Genomic DNA, 25,765 nt, shown 5'->3' with positions numbered 1-25,765 from the left:
TCTATATTATTTGATCCCGGTTCCACCTTTTCTTATGTGTCATCATACTTTGCTCGTTATTTGGGTATGCCCCGTGAGTCTTGTGCTTCACCTATTCATGTATCTACCCCGATGGGTGATACCGTTGTTATAGACCATGTGTACCAGTCGTGTGTGGTGACTATTGGGGGTTTAGAAACCCGAATAGATCTTTTATTATTGTGTATGGTGGATGTCGATGTCATTTTGAGCATGGATTGGCTATTTCCGTGTTATGCTATTCTAGACTGTCATGCTAAGGCAGTCACATTGGGTATACCGGGTGTGCCACGGATTGAGTGGCGAGGTGTGACTGATTATGTTCTCAGTAAAGTGATTTCATTCTTGAAGGCCCAGTGTATGGTTGGGAGGGGTTGTCTTTCGTATCTAGCCTTTGTGAGGGATGTCGGTGTTGAGACTCCTAGTATTGATTCTGTTCCAGTTGTAAGAGATTTTCCCGATGTGTTTCCTGCAGACCTACCGGGCATGCCACCGGACATGGATATTGATTTTTGTATTGGCCTGGTATCGGGCACTCGACCCATTTCTATTCCACCGTATCGTATGGCACCAACGGAGTTGAAGGAGTTAAAGAAGCAGCTTCAGGAACTCCTTGATAAGGGGTTCATTCGGCCTAGTGTGTCACCTTGGGGTATGCCGGTTCTATTTGTGAAGAAGAAGGATGGCACTATGAGGATGTGCATTGATTATAGGCAATTGAACAAAGTAACAGTTAAGAACAAGTATCCATTGCCTCACATTGATGATTTATTTGACCAGCTTCAGGGAGCGAGAATGTTCTCCAAGATTGATCTTCGTTCGGATTATCACCAGTTAAAGATCAGGGACTCGGATATTCTTAAGACAACTTTCAGGACCCGATATGGTCATTATGAGTTCTTGGTGATGTCTTTTGGGCTGACCAATGCCCTAGCAACGTTCATGCATTTGATGAACAACGTGTTCTGGCCTTATCTCGACTCGTTTGTTATAGTCTTCATTGATGATATTCTGGTGTATTCGCATAGTCAGGAGGAGCACACAGAGAATCTGAGAGTTGTGATGCAGAGATTGAGGGAGGAGAAGCTTTATGCAAAATTCTCCAAGTGTGAGTTTTGGCTTAGTTCAGTGGCTTTCTTTGGGAACGTGGTGTCCAGCGAGGGTATTCAGGTTGATCCGAAGAAGATAGAGGCGGTTCAGAATTGGCCCAAACCATCCTCAGCCACAGAGATTCGCAGCTTCCTTGGTTTTGCGGGTTATTATCGCCGGTTTGTTCCGGGATTCTCATTTATCGCATCGCCCTTTACCAAGTTGACTCAGAAAGGTGCTTTATTTGTATCGTCGGATGAGTGTGAGGAGAGCTTCCAGAAGCTCAAGACAGCCTTGACCACAGCTCCAATGTTAGTTTTTCCATCAGCTTCAGGTTCATATACCGTGTATTGTGATGCTTCGAGAGTTGGTATTGGTTGTGTGTTGATGCAGGAGGGTAGAGTTATTCCTTATGCTTCTCGTCAGTTGAAGCCCCATGAGAAAAACTACCCCGTTCATGATTTGGAGTTGGCTTCCATAGTTCACGCGTTGAAGATTTGTAGGCCCTACTTGTATGGTGTGTCTTGTGAGGTGTTTACTGATCATCGTAGCCTCCAGCACTTGTTCAAGCAGAAGGATCTTAATTTGAGGTAGCGGAGGTGGTTGGAGTTGCTTAAGGATTATGATATCACTATTCTATACCATTCGGGGAAGGCCAAAAGGCGGTGAGTATGGGGAGTTTGACATATATTCCAGTTGGGGAGAGACCTCTTGCAGTTGATGTTCAGGCCTTGGCCATTCGGTTTGTGAGGTTAGATATTTCGGAGCCCAATCGGGTATTGGCTTGTGTGGTTTCTCGGTCTTCCTTATAATATTGCATCAGAGAGCGCCGATATGATGATCCGCATTTTCTTGTCCTTAAGGATAGAGTTCAGCATGATGATGCGAGATATGTGACCATTTGTGATGATGGGGTGTTGAGGATGCAAGGCCGGATATGTGTGCCCAATGTGGATGGGCTTTGGGAGTTGATTTTGGAGGAGACCCATAGCTCGTGGTATTTTATTCATCCGGGTGCCGCAAAGATGTATCAGGATTTGAGGCAACATTATTGATGGAGAAGAATGAAAATAGACATTGTGGGATTTGTAGCTCGATGTCTCAATTGTTAGCAGGTGAAATATGAGCATCAGAGACCAGGTGGCTTGCTTCAGCGGATGGATATTCCAGAGTGGAAGTGGGAGAGGATCACTATGGACTTTGTAGTTGGACTTTCACGGACTTTGAAAAAGTTCGATGCTATTTGGGTGATTGTGGATCGGCTGACCAAGTCCGCGCACTTCATTCCTGTGTGTACTACTTATTCTTCAGAGCGGTTGGCAGAGATCTATATCTGAGAGATTATTCGTTTGCATGGTGTCCCAGTTTCCATTATTTCGGATAGGGGCACTCAGTTTGCTTCGCAGTTTTGGAGGTATGTGCAGTGAGAGTTGGGTACTCAGGTTGAGTTGAGCACAACTTTTCACCCTTAGACATACGGGCAGTCCGAGCGCACTATTCAGATATTGGAGGATATGTTGCGCGCTTGCGTCATTGATTTTGGAGGGTCATGGGATCAGTTTCTACCACTTGCAGAGTTTGCTTATAACAACAGCTACTAGTCGAGTATTCAGATGGCTCCATATAAGGCTTTGTATGAGAGGTGGTGCAAGTCTCCAGTTGGTTGGTTCGAGCCCGGTGAGGCTAGGCTATTGGGGACAGACTTGGTGCATGATGCTTTAGAAAAGGTGAAGGTGATTTAGGAGAGGCTTTCGTACAGCGCAGTCGAGGCAAAAGAGTTATGCTGATAGGAAGGTTCGGGATGTGTCCTACATGGTTGGCGAGAAGGTTCTGTTGAAGGTTTCGCCCATGAAGGGCGTTATGAGATTTGGGAAGAAAGATGAATTGAGTCCTCGGTTCATTGGGCCTTTTGAGGTTGCTTCGGAGAATTGGGGAGGTGGCTTATGAGCTTGCTTTGCCACCCAGCTTGTCGAGTGTGCATTCGGTATTTCATGTTTCTATGCTTCAGAAGCATATTGGGGATCCGTCTCATGTTCTAGATTTCAGCACGGTGTAGTTAGATGGTGATTTGACTTGTGATGTGGAGCCAATAGCTATTTTGGAGCGTTAGGTTCGAAAGTTAAGATCAAAGGATATAGCTTCAGTGAAAGTGCAGTGGAGAGGTTGGCCCGCAGAGGAGGCTACCTGGGAGACCTAGCGGGAGATGCGAAACAGATATTCTCACCAATTTGAGGCTTCAGGTATGTTTCTTGACTCGTTCGAGGACGAACGTTTGTTTAATAGGGGGAGGATGAGACGACCCGGCCAGTCGTCTCATGAGTTACGCTCCGTTTCCCCCATTTCTGCTTCTTATTGCTTTGTTCAGTTGTATTTCATGTCATCGGGTTGATTGGCTTGGGTTCGGAAAATATTTGGTAAGGTTTGAGACACTTAGTCTCTTTTGAGGAAGCTTAAGTTGGAAAAGCCAACCGGATGTTGACTTATGTGTTAGAGGGCTCGGATGCGAGTTACGATGGTTCGGATAGCTTCGGGAGGTGATTTGGGACTTAGGAGCGTGATCAGAATGAGTTTTGGAGGTATGGAGTAGAATTAGGCTTGAATTAGCAAAATTGGATTTTTGGCGATTTCCGGTTGATAGGTGAGATTTTGATATAGGGGTCGGAATGAAATTTTGAGAGTTGCAATAGTTCTGTTGTGTCATTTAGGATGTGTGCAAAATTTCAGTTCATTGGGACATGGTTTGGTTGTTTTTTTTTATCAAAACCGTAATTTAGAAGATTTTGGAGTTCTTAGGCTTGAATCCAATGCGAATTTGGTGTTTCGATGTTTTTTTGAGCATTCCCAAGGTTGGAACAAGTTTGAATGAGGCTATGGGATAAGTTGGCATGTTTGGTTGAGGTCCCAATGGCCTCAGGTGAGTTTCGGGTGGTCAATCGGACCATTTCATGTTGTTTGGAATTGTAGAAAAACTGCTGAAGTGTTGCAGAGAATTTGACCTTCGCGTTCGCGAGTAGGTCCTCGCGTTCGTGAAGGGTTAGCTGAGAAGGCAGATGATTTAAGCCTTTGCATTCGCGAGGAAGGCTCCGCATTCGCGAAGGGCTGAGTGATTGGTCATCGCATTCGCGTGAAGGGGACCGCGTTTGCGTAAAAGAATTTGGTCAGCTGGGCTTGAGATCGAGTTGTTCATCGCAATCGCGAGAGAGGGGGTGTGTTCGCGAAGAGTTGTTTGAGGAAGCATCGCATTCGCGATAGGCATGTCATGATCGCGAAGAGGAAATTTTGATCAAAGTTGATTTATGCTTCGGGAAGCGAGGCATTGATCGCGTTCGCGAAGATGGAAATGAGGTCTGGGTAGAATGTTTAAATAGCCGTCTTGTCCGCGATTTTGGGGTTTATTTCCACCATTTTTGAGCGTTTTTGGAGCTTTTTGAAGAGGATTGAAGAGGGATTCAAGGGGAATCACTTGGAGGTAAGATTCATGGACTTAATACTCGTTTCTAATGCAAAATCTACCTAATTAATCGTGGAAATTAGGCCTAAAATTGAAGAACTAGGGCTTGAAATTGGAGACCTAGAATTTGGGATTTGAGGGGCCATTTGTGGTTGGATTTTGATGCTTTTGGTATGAATGAACTTGGGGAGTGATAAGGAATCCATTGATGTGATTTTTATCGGAATCCGAGACGTGGGCCCGGGGATCGGGTTTTGATAATTTCAGGATTTATGTTGTAAATTGAATATTTCAGCTTGGGCTTCGTTCCCTTAGCATATTTTGATGTCGTGATTCTGATTTTGGATAGATTCGATGCGAGTGGAGGCCGATTCGAGGGGCAAAGGCGTCGGGGCTAGAGTTTGGACCGCATTGGGGTGAGTAATGATTGTAAATGATGTCCTGAGGGTATGAAACCCCGGATTGCACATCATTGTGCTATATTAAGGTAACACACACGCTTGATGACGAGCGTGGAGTCGTGCACTGTTGGGGATTGTGACTTAGTCCGTCGCGAATGACTATTTTACCGCGTATTTGACAGAAATATATTTGTGAACATTTTATTTTGGGCTTAAAGCCATATTTGGGCCTCATGCCAACTATTTGAACCATTAGGGGATTTTTTATTGATATTTTCTCACTGTTTTGACTTTATACTTGAACTCAGTCATGCTATATTCCACTATTTTCATATCTTAGCCATGTTTACTCTGTTTTAACACTTAAATGATCTTCTAAATGATATTTTGGGCTGAGAATCATGTTTTACTATTGTCCGAGCGGCTTGTGAGGATATTTGACTGAGGCCTATTTGTGAGGAAACACTGATTATGATTCTGAGGCCGATGGCCTGAGATATGTACGCCACGAGGTGGCTTGTTGATATGAGGCCGAGAGCCTAGTGATGATGCCACGAGATGGCTTGATATTGTGCTTGGGCTGTAAGGGGCCCCTCCAGGAGTCTGCACACTCCTAGTGAGCGCGGGTACCCATTGTGATGTGAGATATAGCCCAAGGGGCTGGTGTTGTTCTGAGATATGTGCCCGAGGGGCGGATTTGTTGACATTGTGCCCGAGGGGTGAACCTTTTATGTGTTAATCTTTCTTATTGCCTGTCATTTACCTGCTTAATTGTTGAAAAGGCCTTTTATGAAGTTTAAACTGAGCTAAAATGATTTTTACATATCTTTACTGATTCACTATTTTATTGGCTTTTACTGCTTCATTGTAGCCTGTAATGTGCCTTACGTGATTTCTTGCTTTCAGTCTTTATTTATGATTATTACTCACTGAGTTAGAGTACTCACTTTACTCCCTACATCATGTGTGCAAATTCAGGCATTGCTGACCCTGCTAGAGAGAGTTGAGAGCTCCCGGCAGACTTCGGAGTTCACGAGGTAGCTGCTTGGCGTCCGCAGTCCCGTGTTTCTCCCCCTTATCTCATTTCTTTTTCCGTATTAGTGACTTGTAATAGCTTTGTAGACCTTTTAGCCTTGTGTTAAAATTGATAGATGCTCATGACTAGTGACACCCTGGTATCGGGCTGTGTTGGGTTTATTTTCCGCAAACTATTTTGTTAACTGATTACCTTTGGGTTGTTTATTACGTTTTCGACTTAATTCTTATTATTTAATTGCTTAAAACTGAAATGGGAAAGTGTGGGTTAGCCTTGTATTCACGAGAGGTGCCATCAAGACCGGGTCCGGGTTTAGGGTCGTGACATGAGTACAATGGATGGTACTGACATTCTTTCTTGGGAACCTATGTTGGTCTGCGGTACAACGTAGGAATCAATTTTGCAGGCGAGTAGACTACGGGTTAGGACTTCCTTCTCTTCTAGTGCTATTGGTGAGCTCCGCTTCTATTTGTGGAGTATCCCTTTGAGTCATCTTTATTTAGTTATTTCTTTGTTTACTTAGAGAACTGTCCAGGAAATCTCATGTCCTGAGCAGTGCGTCGGTTTATTAGTAGAGGTTTCATGGACATAGTCGTTGGGTTAAGATTCAGATGTTTTTGATAATAACTTAGTAGTAATTCGGTAGTTACTACGAATAAAGTTTTGGAGTTGATTTGTTTAAATATTTAATTTAATAAAAAGTATTTTGTTAGAGTATTGCCTTGTTGCATATAAAATTTGGAGTTAATAGATTTGATAAGCAGAGATGGTTCGCTCGGTCATGTTTAGTGGTCGAGTGTCGGTTCCGACTTGTTTAGAAAATGGGTCGTGACACTAAGGACAAGAATTTGTTCTCTTTTTTCTATTTAAAAACAAAAAAAAGAAAAAAGAAAAAAAGACAACAACATTTACAGTACAAAAAAAAAAAATCGAAAGCATCTATTAATCTTCATGTTCCTTGTGGCATTTGCTGTTGTAAACATCTATAGTACATAGTCTTTTCCCATGGTATTTCAACTAGACACATTCTTTGCCTACATTTAATTCATACTAAGTTTCAATGGAAGAGTGAGATATAGAATAAATAATCTCAGTTCTCATGCATTAATAAAGATACACTTAGCAAGCTAATAAAGCAAGAAATATTCAAATGAAGATATATAATGCCAGTTAATATAAACTAAAAAAGAATCAGATATAGAGCTTAATATGAATATATTCCTGAAATTACATATTGGACGACTGGAACTTGTCTAGACACCATTATTTCTTCTTTTTCTGTAGTGCTTTTGACGGCCTCGCTGCTTCTTTCGCCTTCTCATGGTGATTTTGTGTTCTAGTTCTTCAACAATCCAAGAAAGCCAATTGGGATTTCGAGCTGAAAGCATAAAATATGCAATGGATAATCCAATAATTAGTCCACTCGCGTATCCCATAAGAATTGCTTTCCTAAATTCACTTAGAAATATAGAATTGCTTTCTTCATTCAAAACGCATGTTGTGTTGTTTGTCTCGGGAATCCTGCTACTTCCACAATCTTCCGAAACTGGGAATTCAAGTAATCTATCATTACCTTCATATGACTTATTCTCAAAGGTTTGAAATTGAGTTCCTTGAGGAATGCATCCTAGGGGATGATTGTGGGAGAGATTTAAGAACGCAAGAGACTTAAGAGAAGCAAGTTGTTGCGGTATCTCTCCTGAAAACTGGTTAAATGAAATGTCTAGTGATTCAACTACAGATAAAATTTTAAGTGATTTCGGTATATGATCTTCCAATCCATTATGAGATAAGTTCAACACACGAAGTGCAATTAGATCTCCCATAATACTTGGAATTTGTCCTTCAAATTTATTGTTTGAAAGATCCATAGTGGTGTACAAAGACAAGATTCTCACAACTTCAAGCCCATGTCAATTTGTTACGGCAGCTACAGAATCTTGGTAATATCCATCAAGTGGTGTCTTCATTGCTTGATCGATTCTCGTCATGGCTTTCAAATGGTGAAAAAGACTTGTTGGCAACTCTGTTGTAAATGCATTGCATGAGAGATCTAACATCCGAAGCTGAGGAAACATGCTTTTAATCCCTGAAGTTCTAATTGGTCTGTATAGTTTATTGGATGTCAAGCTTAAAACTTGTAGCTTTGGAAGAGTCCCCAACCACATAGCGAATGTATCATTGAGGTGATTTTTTCCCAAATCAAGAACTTCCAGCTGTTTGTAATTGGCTAAGGATTTTGGAATTTTTCTCTCTACCTTTTTGCCATGCAAGTTGAAGCTTTTCAGTCCACTTCCAACTCTAAAAGTTGTTTGGAGATTTCCAGAAAGAAAATTGTGTTGCATATCTAAAACCTCAAGTTGGTGACTCATGTTACCCAAACATTATGAAATTGCTCCCTTCAAATTGTTTCTTTCCAAATCAAGAACTATTAATGATGTCAAATTGCAAACAGAAGAAGGGATTTTCCCACTGAGACTATTATTTGATATGAAAAAATAACTTAGAGAGGACGATAGAATAGGTAGCGATCCTTGAAAAAAATTGGATCGCAAATCTAGATATCTAGTTGAAAAAAATGATGAAATATAGTCGATACTTATCAACATGTTGTGGGATAAGTTAAGATAATACACTGAGTGCATCCAATTAGACCATGCCCAATCAGGAATTGTTCCTTGAATATTGTTATTTGAAAGATTCAAAGAAAAAAGTTCCTTTGCTGATCTCAAAAAATCCAATTCTTTTACTTCACAACCGGACAGGGATAAGGCTGTAAGAGATTCGGATAAGGTAAACTTGACTTTGTTCTCATTGGTCAACGAAATACTATTATATGAAAGACCCAACGAGTGACGTTGTTTGAGGTTTGTAAAATGCTGACGTCTACATTGTCACTAAAATTGTTAAAGAAAAGAATAAGTTGTTCTAGATTTACAAGGTTTTGAATTGACGCCTTGCAACTGATTGCCACTTAAGTCAATAACGACTAGTGAATTGGACTTGAAATAATCAAGTTGACCAGAAAAGTGGTTACAGCTCAAGTCTAGTTCAGTTAGTGATGGAAGCGTGTATATCCAGGATGGTATTTCTCCATTCAGGGAGTTATTTGATAGGTAAAGTACCTTCAGATTCTGCATTCCACTTGCAAACAGAGGAATCGGTCCTTCAAGATCGTTATCTCTGCTCAAGGTGGAATAGGCTGCTGTTAGAATCAATCAGTGGCTGCAGCCAAGGTCAAGCTCAGTAACATGGCCAGACATCTCATCGCACTGCACGTCATCCCATAAGCAACAATCTCTGCTCATATTGCATGTACTCGTTTTTTGACTAGCGATATCACAGGAAGCAGAAGCCAAGAGATCTATAGTAAGCGTCTGCTTGAATTTTAGAAGGGAAATGCTTTGATCTTTGTGGCACAATTGAGCTAATGTGGATGAAGAAAAAGCAAGTTCATGCTAGACGATATTTGTAGCCCATGTTTGTATAAAAGGAGTTCAAAAGTTGTTTCTGGAAATTAAGAAAAAGCTACGCAAATATATAGAGGAGAATAGTTTTCTTTGACTTGTCAAAATTGTTGCGACTGTTTGATTGATATTATAAGAATAAGTGCCTTTTTCCCTTTCAAAGAGACAAAGACATAATTGATTTAATGTTAAGAAAAAATTGCAATTCTTGAATTTTTTTTCATCATCAGGGTAACAATATTGATCTAATTACTACAATAAAAAATAGATAACCCAATGTTTAATTTAAGTTAGTGCACAAGTCTTTCCATGAATTCAATTGAAATCTACATGAGACAAGCTTTTTCTTAGTCATTAGCAATTGTTGAACATGCCATATATAGCTCAAGTCAATGCACAAGTCCGGACTGGGGGCTACTTGTTTCTTCCTATTTCTACATCACATTTATAGAATTTTAGTGGAAAAAAAGGGACAATTCCAAATGTGTGATATATAGTAGTCAATGCACAAGTCTTTACATGAAAATGTTAAATGATACCTACAAAAATATAATACTCACTTTGATGTTAGACATGTCTAGTAAGCTTATTTTCTACAGTTAATTAAGGGCTAAAAGTCTTAAAAGTCAGCTAAATAAATACAAATGCAATAGTAATTCAACAAGTAGAAAAGAAAAGCAACCGCATAGCTACAAGTCACCGGCCACTTCGTATGCAAAGTTACTATCACTGCCATATGAACGAAAATAATAACAATACAAAACTTGGCACTGACTTTGTTATATTACGACAGTGATTAGAGTTGAACACAACACTTCATAGGGCTCTGCACTAGAAATCTACAATCGATACATTTGGTTGATAAAAGAATATACCTAAGAGACATAAAAATCTATTGCTGGCAGAAACATAACCCCCCCCCCCCCCCCACACACACACACATACATGAAACCTGCCAAATGTTAAAGCAGGAGAAAAAGCAAAGGGAGAAGTTAAGCAAGGCAAAGTAAATCCTAATCTGTTAGTAACTATTCACCACCACATGTCAAGATTTACACAAACCCATCGAGCCCTAACTACGTCCCAACAACCCAGACCACTATTGCAGCGAAGACTTCAGTACAGAACATCAAAACTTACAAAAATGAACAAAATAAAAAGTGAACACTAAAGTGAGTAGAGATCAGCTACTGCATTATATGACACAGCATAGTGCAGTTGACAGAAAATCTGAAGTTAATAGAGGAATTTGTCCACAGTCATTTCAAAGAGAACTTCAAGGATTTTTATGCCTCGCTTCAGCAACCCAAAGAGAGAGAAGGTGCTCAGAGGTACTAACTGCTCCAACAAATTAAAGAAAAGTACTATATCCCCACGAGTTGAAATATGACACAGTTGAGATAGGACTCTAGTGATCAAATAAAAGGAATTAAGTAAGAGTTGGGAACTAATCCAATGTTAGCGCGTATACTTCACTCTTCTAAGGGAGTAACATTTCACATCTTCATTCTTCTATAGACAAGAGAAGATAAAAGGAAAAGCGAGAACAGAAGTTTCACATGCCCAGTTTCTAGAGTATTGCCTTCCGAACACAGCTATGTTGAGAAAGTAATATCCCGCCCACGAACAATATCCACGATAAATTACAATAACACAAGACATTAACAACGACACCAAATCTTTTGACAGGCTAAAATACAATACTCGAGCGGAGTAATATAATATCACTGTAATATTATAACTTGATAGTATCAAAAGACTATTATAACTTCAAAAGAATAACATTCTTTATTTTAAACATCTCACTACGATATTACTCATATTCACTATTTATCTCACAAACTGTTAGAGCCCAATATGATGATTCACAACCCAACATACAATAACCCGTCGTAAAGCAGCAGCAACCCACAAACTACAAAAAATCCGATGCGGATCTATTTGTATTTAAAGGGTGCAACCCGACCCATTTGTACTTGTAAATATATATACACAATAGTTAGATTCATTTAGAGACCAATGTTCATTTTATATCAAAATAACAGACTCTCAGATACTTCTCTCTCGTTTCTTCATTGTTGCTTGTAAGTAGGGATTTTGACTATTTATTTGCACTCTTTTACTTTCGTTTTAGCTCAAAATTACTTAAAGATATTCCCGAAAACTGATGAAATATGCTTACTTGCATGAGTGTTGGAATATGAGTCAAAGAGATAAAAATCAACTCAAGAAGGAGTAATTTTGGACAAGGACTAAAATGAAGCAAAAAGAGAAAATGCAGACCGCACAATATTGCGTGCACCCGCAGACCATGAAGAAATCTCTAACAGATTTCCTTTGCAATGTGCGGACCGCACAATTATTGTGTGGCCGTAGCTGATGAGGTTCAGAGAGATGGGATTGTCACACACCAACATTGGGAGGTGTGGCTGACACCCGATGCCCGAAGGCCCGAGTGAACCAACCATGAGATATGATCTGAAATATAATAACCTGCAGGCAGAAGAGCCCAACACGACATATATATATATATATATATATATATATATATATATATATATATATAAAACCTAGGCCAACAAGGCTGCAACAACAGTATAACAGCTATCCAGGATGCCGATAGGGCCATACGAAAAATATATATATACAATGACCGCTAGTCTGCAAGACTCTAAGAGTGTAAGACAATCTCAACAGGGCGGGACAAAGCCCCCGACACGCCCAAAACCACACATATACATCTGTAATAGTACCTATGGACTCAAAGTCAGCAACTCCGAAGAAGTGGAGTGCGAAACCCAACGCTGATCCTAGGGGTCCTACTTAGGAGGCACGCCGCTCTGTCTATCCGAACCTGTGGGCATGAACACAGCGCATAAAAATGCGTCAGTACGAAATATGTACTGAATATGTAAGGGGACAAGTGTAACGTGAAAAATGTAATTAACAAGAGAAGAGATATAGAGACAATTTGAATTATGAAACTAGCCTCGGTAGGAAACTAAAATTCAACATGGATATAAATGTATGCTCGTGAAATCGTCGTTCACTATTGCTACTTATAATATATCACATTATATAATAATAAATCCCTCCGTGGGGCTATAATATCCATAACATACCCTGCCATAATAAAGGCTCGGTAGAATCGTACCCGGCCACGTGAAGCTCGGTAATCCCAACTGATCAGTGGTTACACAATATGTGTCATACCCGACCGTCTATAGTGCGGTTCGATAATGAAAGTAAATATATACATATACTAAATCATGAATTATATAGGTGCAATGCGAAACCAACCTTAAAAGACGTATTCTAAGAAGAGTCAAAGTGGCCTACCATCATTATTCCTCGACTATCATGGTTGTTGCTAAAATATTTAATTTTTTTTACTACGAGCCAACAAGTACTAAGAACATGAGAGTTATTCATTATGAATACCTTTGAAGTAAGTGTTACTTATTCATGATTTATATGAACGTCGAAAGGAGAACGAGTAAAAAGGCTCTAGTTCTTTTTAAGCAAGGAACAAGGAAATCCGAGAATTCATAGATATCCTCTAGAGTAAGCAATCTATGAGAAAGGATCAGGTCTAAGCATATTTATCAGTTGAAGGTGAAATAACTCGAATCCGACGAGACAATTCGATAAACGTTTATTCGAATTCTAGTCATGCCGAAAAGTATAGTGAAAGCCCTACATACCTTGTCGATGGAGTTATATACTGTTTCCGAGACCTCGAAAGCCTTAGGAATGATTTCCTACATAATACGAACCATTCAAAATCAAATTCAAGCTCATAGCTTATCTATTCTTCATTTAGACATTTACGCGAACAACTTGTGGCCATGAATTTGTAGACTCTTTTGTAGATTAATTTCCCTCCAACACACCACCAAATTTTACATTACTACATCTCCTCATCGACAGGATTCCATCCATATCTTCACAGATCCAAACAACATAATAAAACCATATAGAACAACCCCAACAATATTAAGAGAGGTTTCTTAAAATAATCAAGAATATTTCTATAGAGGTTTCAACCATTTCTTAGGAATTCTTATGGTAGAAGTTTACAAAGATCAAAGAGGAAGTTAAATCATACCTTATGTGACCAGAATTACTCAAAATTCGAAATTACTTCAAGGCGGAGTCTTGCTATGAAAAGTGAAACACCGAAGAATTCACGATTCCGAAGTTACCATGGTGTTCTCCATCTTGAGGATGACTAAATTGTTATTATCATTGGCTAGATGGATGGGAGGAGTTTGAGAGGAAATCCCTAGGTGTTAGGTTCTATTTTGGAGAGGATAAAACGCAGGGGTTTCAGTTTTAAAGAATGACTTAAATAAATTTTTTTTAACTAAACCCGACTAAGCACACTATTCCCGTAACAGTGTGCACCCCTATACGAAGAGGAAATCCCTAGAACACACCATAACTCCTAGTATATTGAGAGAAAATCTTATTAAAAGTTTATCCAAATTCCAGTAAACTTTAAACCCGTAACTTGCGGCGATCTTTGTCGAATTTTTAATCACAACTCAAATGACTTCCAATCTTAACGTATAACTATTACATCATTTAAATATCTCATAGAAATTATCTTCCTATCGAATTAGCCCATTTACAGAATGATAACGCCAAACACACAAGGTGTAACATTCTCACCTCCTTCAGAACATTCGTCCTCGAATGTTAACGGTTAACCTTATTTCTGAAAAAAAAATTTAAAATAAATTTCGCCAGAGTTTCCCCTATAAATAGGACTATCCAAAACCTGTCATCAGCCCAAACATACATATCTAAGGCCAAACAGGGCTACACACCATCATAATAACATCAACTTGGCCTCACACGACCATTTACTTATACAATAATGATAATAAGAAGGTTAGCCGTAACTTAATTACCTCAGTTGTCACTGGTTGATATCTGTGCAACACCTGCCATATTTGTCTCAAGCATATCACCTGAAGACTCAAATAAATGAGGGTATCTAGACTTCATGTCCTCCTCGGCCTCCCATGTCATTTCCTCTACATTATTGCTCATCCAAAGTACTTTTACTGAGGCTACCTCTTTGGTCCGTAGCTTACGGATTTGACGGTCAAGAATGGCAACAGGTATTTCTTCATATGACAAGTTCTTAGAAACTTCAGTATCCTCACTAGGGCTGATGCAAGAAGGATCACCTAAGAATTTGTGAAGCATGGAAATGTGAAATACCGGATGGATTGTTTCTAATTCCGGTGGCAGGTCAAGTTTGTAGGCTACTAGCCCAATTCTCTGAACAATCTGATATGGCCCGACATATCTAGGGCTGAGTTTTCCCTTCTTTCTAAATCTTATTACACCCTTCATAGGCGACACTTTCAAGAATACCCAGTCTCCCACAGCAAATTCCAAGTCTCGACGTCAGTTATCTGAATATGATTTCTGTCGACTTTGAGTTGTACGCAACCTTTCCTGGATCAACTTTACCTTTTCTACAGCTTGTTGTACCAATTTGGGTCCTAGCAACTTTGTCTCGCCAACATCAAAAATAGAAGATCTGCATTTCCTCCCATATAGTGCCTCATAAGGTGCCATCTGAATACCGGCATGATAACTGTTATTGTAGGCAAACTCAATAAGCAGTAAATGATCTTCCCAACTTCCCTTGAAGTCTAAGACACAAGCTCGCAACATATCTTCGAGTGTCTGAATAGTGCGTTCGGCTTGTCCGTCGGTCTGCGGATGAAATATTGTACTAAGGTTAACAAGAGTACCCAAACCTTCTTGAAAAGACCTCCAGAAATTAGCTGTAAATTCGGCACCTCTGTCAGATATAATAGAAAACGGAACTCCATGTAGCCGAACTATTTCCTTGATATACAGGCTCGCATAGTCTTCAGCTGGATAGGTGGTCCTAACTGGGAGAAAGTGAGCTGATTTCGTCAGCCTATCCACAATGACCCAAATAAAATTGAACTTACGACAAGAATTGCGAAATCCTGTAATGAAATCCATATTAATCGATTCCCATTTCCAAGCTGGAATCTCAATATTTTGAAGTAGCCATCCAGGTTTCTGGTGTTCAGCTTTAACCTGCTGGTAGTTGGGACACTGAGCCACAAATGTGGCTATATCTTTCTTCATGTCGTTCCACCAGTATAGCTGACGAAGATCATTATACATTTTGGTTGAACCAGGATGAACTGAGTACCGAGACTGGTGCATCTCTGTCATAATTTGCTTGCGAAGCTCCCCAACATTAGGTACACACCATCGACCTTTATATTTTAGAATTCCATTATCAGATTGCTCGAACAACTGCTTCTTCTGAAAAGGGATGCTCTCTTTAATCTTGACTAGCTCTAGATCCTCAAATTGACGCATTTCTACCTCAGCTACCAGTGATGACCCCACAATATTTTGGACTACTACACCCTGGTCACCTGTATCATGTAGCCGCACACTCAGGTTAGCCAATCGATATATCTCCTTAGTCATTTCTAATTTCCCAACTTCTACATGCTTTAAGCTGCCCATGGATTTGCGACTCAACACATCAGCTACCACATTCGCTTTGCCCGGATGGTACAAAATATCCACATCATAGTCCTTCAGCAATTCAAGTCATCTCCTTTGTCTCAAGTTCAAGTCTTTCTGCTTAAATATATACTGTAAACTTTTATGATCTGTATAGATATCCACATGAACACCATAAAGATAATGACACTATATTTTCAAGGCAAATATAACGGCTGCTAACTCAATATCGTGAGTCGGATAATTGTATTCGTGCTTCCGCAACTGCCTCGAAGCATATGCAATAACTTTTCCATGCTGCATTAGAACACATCCCAATCCAACCCTGGATGCATCACAATATACCACATAACCTTCAGATCCCTTAAGAAGTGCTAGAACAGGTGCCGATGTTAAGCGTTTCTTCAACTCATGAAAGCTCCTTTCACATGCATCAGACCATTGGAACTTAACGGCTTTGTGTGTCAATTTTGTCATGGGAGCAACAATAAAAGAGAAGTTCTCAACAAATCTCCAATAATAACCAGCTAAGCCCAAGAAATTATGAACTTCCGTAGGAGTTGTGGGTCTAGGCCAATTTTGTAATGCTTCAATTTCTGACCATCTACCTTAATACCTTCATCGGAAACGATATGCCTAAGAAAAGCCACTGAATTCAACCAAAATTCACATTTGGAGAATTTAGCATATAATTTCTGATTTTTCAAAGTCTACAACACCACACGCAAATGATCCTCATGTTCTGCTTCTGATCGAGAATATACCAGAATATCATCAATGAAAACAATTACAAATATAGCTAGAAATGGCTTGAAAACCCGATTTATTAAATCCATGAAAGCTGTTGGCGCATTAGTAAGACCAAAAGACATCACAAGGAATTCATAATGGCCATATCTAGTCCGGAAAACCGTTTTCGGAATATCTCTCTCCTTAACTCGCAACTGGTGATAGCCGGATCGAAGGTCAATCTTTGAGAAATATTTGTCATCTTGCAGCTGATCAAACAAATCATCAATTCTGGGTAAGGGGTACTTGTTCTTGATAGTCACTTTGTTGAGCTGACGATAGTCAATACACATTCTTAACGAACCATCCTTCTTACGAACAAACAACACTGGTGCACCCCGGGGAGATGTGTTGAGCCTGATAAAGCCCTTATTCAGAAGATCCTTCAACTGGGCTTTCAATTCTTTTAACTCAGCAGGAGCCATTCTGTATTGAGGAATAGATATTGGCTGAGTATCTAGAAGCATATCAATAGCAAAGTTGATTTCTCTTTCTGGAGGAAGACCAGGAAGTTCATCAGGAAATACATCGGGAAATTCATTCACGACGAGAACCAATTGAAGAGTTGGAGATTTCACCTCCATATCATGCACTCGTACCAAATGATAGATGTACCCTTTCAAAATCATCCTTCGAGCTTTAAGGTAAGAAATAAACTTTCCCTTAGGCGCTGCAACATCACCTTTCCATTCAATAATAGTCTTACTTGGAAAATTAAAACGAACAATCTTTGTCCAGCAATCTATATTGGCATAACAAGAAGACAACCAATCCATACACATAATGATATCAAAATCAACCATTTCTAGCTCATGCAAATCAGCTAACATATGGCGGTCATGAATCTTCACGTCACAACTTCGATATACCCATCTAACTACAACAGACTCACCCATTGGCGTAGATACCTCAAATGACTTATGCAACAATTCAGGCTCTATATCCCATTTACTAGCAACAAAGAGGGAGATATACGACAATGTAGAACCAGGATCTATCAAGGCATACATATCGATAGAAAAGACGGATAGTATACCTGTAACCACGTCTAGAGATGACCTAAATCCTGACGACTCGATAAAGCATATATGCGATTCTGCTGACCTCTTGAACCAGAAGCGCCAAATCTTCCCCTACCCCTGCCAGCTGATGTCTGTATACTCTGCCTAGGACGACGTACGGAAGAAGAAGAAGCCCATGCAGATGCCGCCGGCTGAGCCATACCCCCTCCACCTGTTATCGGACAATGCCTCATAATATGACCTTGCTGTCCACATGCATAACATGCATCAAAACCCTGGCGACATGGTCCAAAATGATTTCGGTCACATCGATCACATCTAGGAAACTGAGGCCTCATCTGACTGAACTCGCCTCTAAACTGTGGACCTGGGGTACGTGAACTCTGACCTGGACCAGAATAAGTGGTCTGATCATGTCGCTGTCCCTGAAACTGTAGCGGCGCACTGGCTACCGGATAAGATTGACACCGGGGAAACCGTGGCCTAAATCCACCTCGAAACTCTCATGTGTTACCTGCGAACCACACCCTCTTCTGCTGACCTCTATCATGCTCTCGATTGGCTCGTTGTTGCCTCTTGCGATCCTCTAGACCCTGTACATATGCTTGAATACAGGCAATATCCATTCCTTGGTTTAGAGAATCTGTAGTGCACTCATTTATCAAATGTGCCTCCAAACCACTAACAAACTGGTGTACCCGATCACGCATATCAGCAACAATCGTAGGAGCATACCTAGCCAAAGAGTTTAACTGCATGCTATATTCCCGAACGCTCATATTACCCTGTTCTAAGTGTAAGAACCTATCTCGTCAGGCTCTTTGAAGCTCGATTGGCAAATATTGCTGTAAAAATGCCTCAAAGAACTCCTTCCAAGTCACTGGTGGCACATTAGGCCCCCAAGTCTGCTTCCAAGTCTCAAACCATGTCACAGCAACATCACGTAGTCTATAAGAAGTAAACTCCACTGACTCAATATCCGTGGCATGTATAATTTGTAAGGTCCATTGCATAAGATCCAGAAAATCCTGTGGGTCAGCATTAGGATCAACCCCTGTAAATACTAGAGGATCCAAGTTGATAAAGTCTCGAACTCTCGCACTCACGGACCTATCAGCAATACCGAGGGTCTGGTGTTGGGCCTGGGAGGCCACTATTCGAGTCAGCAATTATACAGCACTCCGCATGTCTAGGTCCTGATCAGGAACAACTGGGAGAGGGACTGGAGGTATGTTAGCTCCTCTACGCCCTTCCGGGGGTGGTGGGGGTGCTACCCCGGAAGCCTGAGAATCAGCCTCATTCTGTGGCTCATGTTGATCTACATTAGTAGGTGGCACCTGACTTGTGCCCTCTCCCGCCTCCTCACCCAACCTTTGAATAAATTTCATAGCCACTTGCCGTCTCGTAGTATTAGGCATCACTGAGAGGTAAACAAAAAGAGAATTAGGAATGAACACTTATGATTAGGCTCTATTGCACGATCTAGATCAAGAAGAAAGTAATAATCCTAAATGCCTAATAGCCTCATGTTTATAAGTGTGGTGCACAACACACCATAAACAAGACTCTACTAGACACGGCTTGCAGACTCCCTAGGATTGACCTACTATGATACCAAGTTTGTCACACCCCAACCTTGGGAGGTGTGGCTGGAACCCGATGCTCGAAGGCTTGAGCGAACCAACCATGAGATATGATCTGAAATATAATAACTTATAGGTAGAAGAGCCCAACACGACATATATATATATACATACATATTATATATATATATAACCTAGGCCAACAAGGCTGCAACAACAGTATAACAGCTATCCAGGAGGCCGATAGGGCCATATGAAATATATATATATATATATATACAATGACCGCTAGTCTGCAAGCCTCTAAGAGTGTAAGACAATCTCAACATGGCAGGACAAAGCCCCCGACATGCCCAAAACCACACATATATATCTGTAATAGTACTTATGGACTCAAAGTCAGCAACTCCGAAGAAGTGGAGTGCGAAACCCAACGCTGATCCTGGGGGTCCTACTGAGGAGGCACGCCGATCTGTCTATCCGAACCTGTGGGCATGAACACATCGCATAAAAATGCATCAGTACGAAATATGTACTGAATATGTAGGGCGATAGGAAACTAAAATTCAACATGGATATAAATGTATGCTCGTGAAATCGTCGTTCACTATTACTACTTATAATATATCATATTATATAATGATAAATCCCTCTGTGGGGCTATAATATCCATATCATACCCGGCCAAAATAAAGTCTCGGTAGAATCGTACCCGGCCACGTGAAGCTCGGTAATCCCAACTGATCAGTGGTTACACAATATGTGTCATACCCGACCGTCTATAGTGCGGCTCGGTAATGAAAGTAAATACATACATATACTAAATCATGAATTATATAGGTGCAATGCGAAACCAACCTTAAAAGACGTATTCTAAGAAGAGTCAAAGTGGCCTACCATCATTATTCCTCGACTATCATGGTTGTTGCTAAAATATTTAAATTTTTTTTACTACGAGCCAACAAGTACTAAGAACATGAGAGTTATGTATTATGAATACCTTTGAAGTGTTACTTATTCATGATTTATATGAACGTCGAAAGGAGAACGAGTAAAAAGGCTCTAGTTCTTTTTAAGCAAGGAACAAGGAAATCCGAGAATTCATAGATATCCTCTAGATTAAGCAATCTATGAGAAAGGATCAGGTCTAAGACTCTTTATCAGTTGAAGGTGAAATAACTCGAATCCGACGAGACAATTCGATAAACGTGTATTCGAATTCTAGTCATGTCGAAAAGTATAGCAAAAGCCCTACATACCTTGTCGATGGAGTTATATACTATTTCCGAGACCTCGAAAGCTTTAGGAATGATTTCCTACATAATACGAACCATTCAAAATCAAATTCAAGCTCATAGCTTATATAATTCTTCATTTAGACATTTATGCGAACAACTTGTGGCCATAAATTTGTAGACTCTTTTGTAGATTAATTTCTCCCCAACGCACCACCAAATTTTACTTTACTACATCTCCTCATCGACAGGATTCCATCCATGTCTTCATAGATCCAAACAACACAATAAAACCATATAGAACAGCCCCAACAATCAAGCCATATTAAGAGAGGTTTCTTAAAAAAATCAAGAATATTTCTATAGAGGTTTCAACCATTTCTTAGGAATTCTTATGGTAGAAGTTTACAAAGATCAAAGAGGAAGTTAAATCATACCTTATGTGACCAGAATTACTCAAAATTCGAAATTACTTCAAGGCGGAGTCTTGCTATGAAAAGTGAAACACCGAAGAATTCACGATTCCGAAGTTACCATGGTGTTATCCATTTTGAGGATGACTAAATTGTTGTTATCATTGGCTAGATGGATGGGAGGAGTTTGAGAGAAAATCCCCAGGTGTTAGGTTCTATTTTGGAGAGGATAAAACGTAGGGATTTCAGTTTTAAAGAATGACTTAAATAAAATTTTTTTAACTAAATCCGACTAAGCACACTGTTCCCGTAACAGTGTGTACCCCTGTACGAAAAGGTTAATATCTCTCTACTCCGAAGTTGTATTAATGAATGGTTTGTTGCATTGGAAACTAGACTCATAGAACATCGATTCGGTAGGTAGAACACACCATAACTCCCAGTATATTGAGATAAAAGCTCATCAACATTTTATCCAAATTCCAGTAAAATTTAAGCCCGTAACTTGCGGCGATCTTTGTCGAATTTTTAATCATAACTCAAATGACTTCCAATCTTAACGTATAACTATCGCATCATTTAAATATCTTATAGAAATTATCTTCCTATCGAATTAGCCCATTTACAGCATGATAACGCCGAATACACAAGGTGTAACATGGATTCTGGGTCATGAAGAAGTGCGGACCGCATCATTATTGTGCGACCGCAGAATTTAAAAGTGCGGATGCACTCAGAAATGTGTAGTTCGCAGAAGTCTCTCATGTCAAGCTCAAGTTCAAGAGTGCGTCCACACTAAAAAATATACGATCCATGGAATCTGAAGAAGTGCGGCCGCAACCCAGAATTGTGCGGCCGCAGAAGTCCATCCTGTCAAGCCAGCTTCAAAGTGCAGACCGCACACAGAATTATGCGGTCGCAAACCTCCGCAGGGGCAATTTTATCCGATAATTTCAGCTGTGTATAAATAGTCTTTTCTGTCAAAATTAGTTTAAGTTTGAACACCAGAAAATAGATTGCCATTTTTCCTTTACTGCTTTGGGTAACTTTGTAATAGTTTATCATTTTAACATTGGATTTACTTCCATTTATCATCTATTATGAGTTTAATCTTATTTTCTTCTTTAGTTTCTTCAATTTTCTCTATGAGTAGCTAATTTCTTAGTTAGTTTATGACCCAACCCTAGTGTGGGTACCTAATGCGTATTTAATATAGAGCTTGTTTGTGATTGGGTGAGTGATATTTAGCCTAGTTCTTACTTGGATTTAAGAATTAATGGTTGTAAATATTGAATCATGCCTAATTGACTTATCCTCTACTTGAGAAAGAGAGACTAAGTCTAGGAAAACTTGGCTAACAAGGAATTGGGGTGAACTCAAGAAATTGATGGCCCCAATTAAAGTCTTGAATCTAGAGATAGCAAGACCCGACTTGAGCATCTATCACTTGTTTTGTGAATTACCCATTTGGACTTGAGAAGGCCAGATTGGGCAAAACCACTCTAACTACCGGGAGGTATCGAGTGGATAATTTGTGTGTGATTGCTATATTATATCCCGACCAATCAAATCTACCCTAAAGCCCACAATCTATTAGGTAACTACCTAGGTAGAAGCACGACCCTAGATCTTTTATAATCTTGAAAAACACCACCACCAAAAATATCGTTCTCTAGCTTTTCATTTAGAAACATTAGCATAAAAATCAGAAGTAGAAAGAAACAACCAAACCATTTTGGGCACATCATACACTTAGTCAAGATATATACCTAATCCAATATAAGCTCTCTGTGGAAGGTAATTATAATTGCATCGACCACTTCACAATCCCAATTAGTGGTGTGAATTTGGGCGATATCAATTTTTGGTGCCATTGTCGGGGAGCTAAAAACAAATTTAGCTATATATTTGGTTGTGTGTGTGATTTGTCTTCCTTTCCTTTCGAGTTACTAATCTTTTTGTGAAACAATTGTCAGTGATACTACGGCTCTCAACAACAATGATCTCTCGATTTGGTGTACATGAAATGAAAGTGAGGGCTGCTATTTATAGATAGCCTCACTACCCAAAGTAGCCAATCAGATTTGGGTTTTGCAATTGCATTGCAAATTGCCAACTTGCTTCAACAGTCCATATTCAACTTGTTGTCATTTTTCTTCTTCTTTTTCTTATTTATTTTTATTTAGATTGGTCCCACAAGGTAAACCCAGAGGATCAATATAAAATCACTCTCCGTTTTACGTACTCCATGGTTGTAATACAAAAAAGAACAACACGGGGCGAGGATTGGACATTTTTTATGAGAAAAGCCGGGAACTAGACACAGTTAAAGTCAGCCAAGTTGTCAAACCAAAAAAGTAACTCATGAAAAATACAAACAAGCATAAGAGAATTAGGAAAAGGTGAAAAACACATCACTTATAATAGTTAGACAAACAAAGAGGAATTGCAAAATGAACTATATATACTAGTACGTCAGGTGCATCTTGCTTCCATATGTAGCTAGTTTATGTGCTCCTAGCTGTCTGAACATATGCCTCTGTTGAGATATGTAATTATTCATTTAGTTAGCTTTATTCACTGTATTAGTTAGTTGTCTGATAGTTAGTTATATTTTTTTGCTTCTGCTTGTTAGTTAGTCGACTAGTCCAGTTGTGTCTAGCTGTCAGTGTGCATATATAGAGGAGTAGAGTGCGAGGAATTCATTTCATTCATTACTCCATTTTCTAGAAGTTATGAGTACCCCTCGTGTTCTTTTACTCCATTTTCTAGAAGCTATGAGTCCCCCTCATGTTCTTTCTCTTTTCCTCCATTAAAGTTTCGAGCTAAGATCAAGCTTCGTTTGCTAACTGCTTGTTTTCGATATGGTATCAGAGCCATGAGCCTTTTGTTTTCTCGCGTTCTATCAACATTCAATCATTGACTGTTCGATATCTATAACTAGGGTTCAATCAATTGTGAATTTCTTTTTAAAATCAGAGCTCACCTCGTTGCTCTTCTTCTGCGAAATTGTTGTAACAGTCTGTTCTGCTGTGATAGTTTTGGTTTTTGTTGTTGAATTATGCATTAGAATTATTTTTCTCTCCTTGAGAATTAATCTCTTGTACTGCTATCAATTCATTACGCTATTGAGTAATTTCTTGAAGTTATGGCTGGAGATCAAACTCCTTTAGTTGATTCAACCAGCGCAATATGCACAAATTATTATGGATTCGACCAATCCGCTATACATGCATCCTTCTGAGAATGCTGGATCTATGCTAGTTCCAATGGCCTTCAATGCATCTGGGTGCAGGTCTTGGAAGAGAGGATTATTAAGAGCACTATCTTTGAAGAACAAAACAAGATTCATAAATGGAAAATGCAAAAGGCCAGATCCAAATTGTCATACGTTCAGTCAATGGGAAAGACGTGATGATATAGACACTTCATGGATTTTAAATTCATTGTCGAAAAGACCTAGTGTTGCGGAAGCCAAATGTATATAGTGCGAATAAGTCACAACTACTATACCAAAAATTATGACAGCCACCAAATAATAAATAAGACAATAAAGCAACAATAAAAGGAACACCAGAATTTACGAGGTTCGACCAACTTTGCCTACTCCTCGGACACAACCAATATTTTATTCCACTCCAAAAATACAAGTGAAATAATACTAAAGAGAGAAGATACAAATGCCTTAAACAGATGAGAAGGCAAATGAGAGGTGTGTTTAAATCCTAAACATTAGGCCTTCTTTTATAGGGGAAAAAATTCCCCCAACTCTTCTCCCAACCGATGTGGGACTTTGGCATTTTTCCAAACTTCAACAAATCTCCACCTCGGCAAAATTCCACATCTTCAATTCTCTCTCAATAACAAATTTTGGTTGTGTCTTCATCTTCAATCTTCAGTGTTCAACAATGTTGATCAAATACAAACAATGTTGAAACTTGATCGTAGTCACCACTTTTGTCAGCATATCAGCAGGATTCTCTGTAGTATGAATTTTCTTCATCGTGACTCCACCTTCTTCTATGATTTCTCGTACGAAATGATACCGAACATCAATGTGCTTCGTCATTGCATGATAAACTTGGTTCTTCGCTAATTGAATAGCACTTTGACTATCACAAAAAATTGTGATACCTTTTTGTTCAACACCAAGCTCCTTTAGTAATCCTTGAAGCCAAATTGCCTCCTTCACAACCTCTGTAATAGCCATATACTCTGCCTCTGTTGTAGACAAAGCAACTGTTGACTGCAAAGTAGGCTTCCAATTAACTGGTGCTTTTGCAAAAGTAAACACATAACCAGTAGTTGATCTTCGTTTGTCCAGATCACCCGCAAAATCTGAATCACAATATCCAACTACAGACTGATTGTCTTCATGCTCAAAAACTAACCCAACATCTACAGTATTATGAATATACCATAGAATCCACTTCACAGCTTGCCAATGCTCCTTTCCTGGATTATGCATATATCTGCTAATAACTCCAACAACTTATGAAATGTCAGGTTTCGTACAGACCATTGCATACATCAAGCTACCAACAACATTTGCGTATGGTACCTTTGACATATACTCTCGTTCAGCTTCATCCTTTGGCGACATAGTAGAACTCAGCTTAAAATGGGGAGCAAGTGGAATACTAACTGACTTAGTCTTGTCATCTATGCCAAAACGTTATAGTACTCTCTTCAAATATTCTTTCTGAGATAAACAGAGTTTCTTT

General features: G+C 39.6%; 2 protein-coding genes and 1 pseudogene across 2 annotated transcripts; all 3 read right to left on the bottom strand.

Moving 5' to 3' along the window:
* Positions 1 to 7,248: 7,248 nt before the first annotated feature.
* LOC104220103 (receptor-like protein Cf-9 homolog) lies at positions 7,249 to 8,604 on the bottom strand (annotated as a pseudogene).
* A 5,775-nt stretch (positions 8,605 to 14,379) lies between these two features.
* Positions 14,380 to 14,829, bottom strand: LOC138876161 (uncharacterized). The gene has a single exon (XM_070155063.1). It carries the CDS (start codon positions 14,827 to 14,829, stop codon positions 14,380 to 14,382), a length of 450 nt encoding a protein of 149 aa, XP_070011164.1.
* Positions 14,830 to 16,709: 1,880 nt separating this feature from the next.
* On the bottom strand, positions 16,710 to 18,568 carry LOC138876160 (uncharacterized). The gene is made up of 3 exons (XM_070155062.1): positions 18,325 to 18,568; positions 17,893 to 18,198; positions 16,710 to 17,782 (listed from the first exon to the last, which is right to left on the bottom strand). Exons 1-3 carry the CDS (start codon positions 18,566 to 18,568, stop codon positions 16,710 to 16,712), a joined length of 1,623 nt encoding a protein of 540 aa, XP_070011163.1.
* Positions 18,569 to 25,765: the final 7,197 nt, after the last annotated feature.

This window comes from Nicotiana sylvestris, chromosome 8 (genome assembly GCF_000393655.2).
Source record: "Nicotiana sylvestris chromosome 8, ASM39365v2, whole genome shotgun sequence".
NCBI classification, from domain to species: domain Eukaryota; kingdom Viridiplantae; phylum Streptophyta; class Magnoliopsida; order Solanales; family Solanaceae; genus Nicotiana; species Nicotiana sylvestris.
The sequence above is the reverse complement of the archived record's forward strand: the minus strand, read 5'-3'. Positions and strand labels throughout refer to the sequence as shown.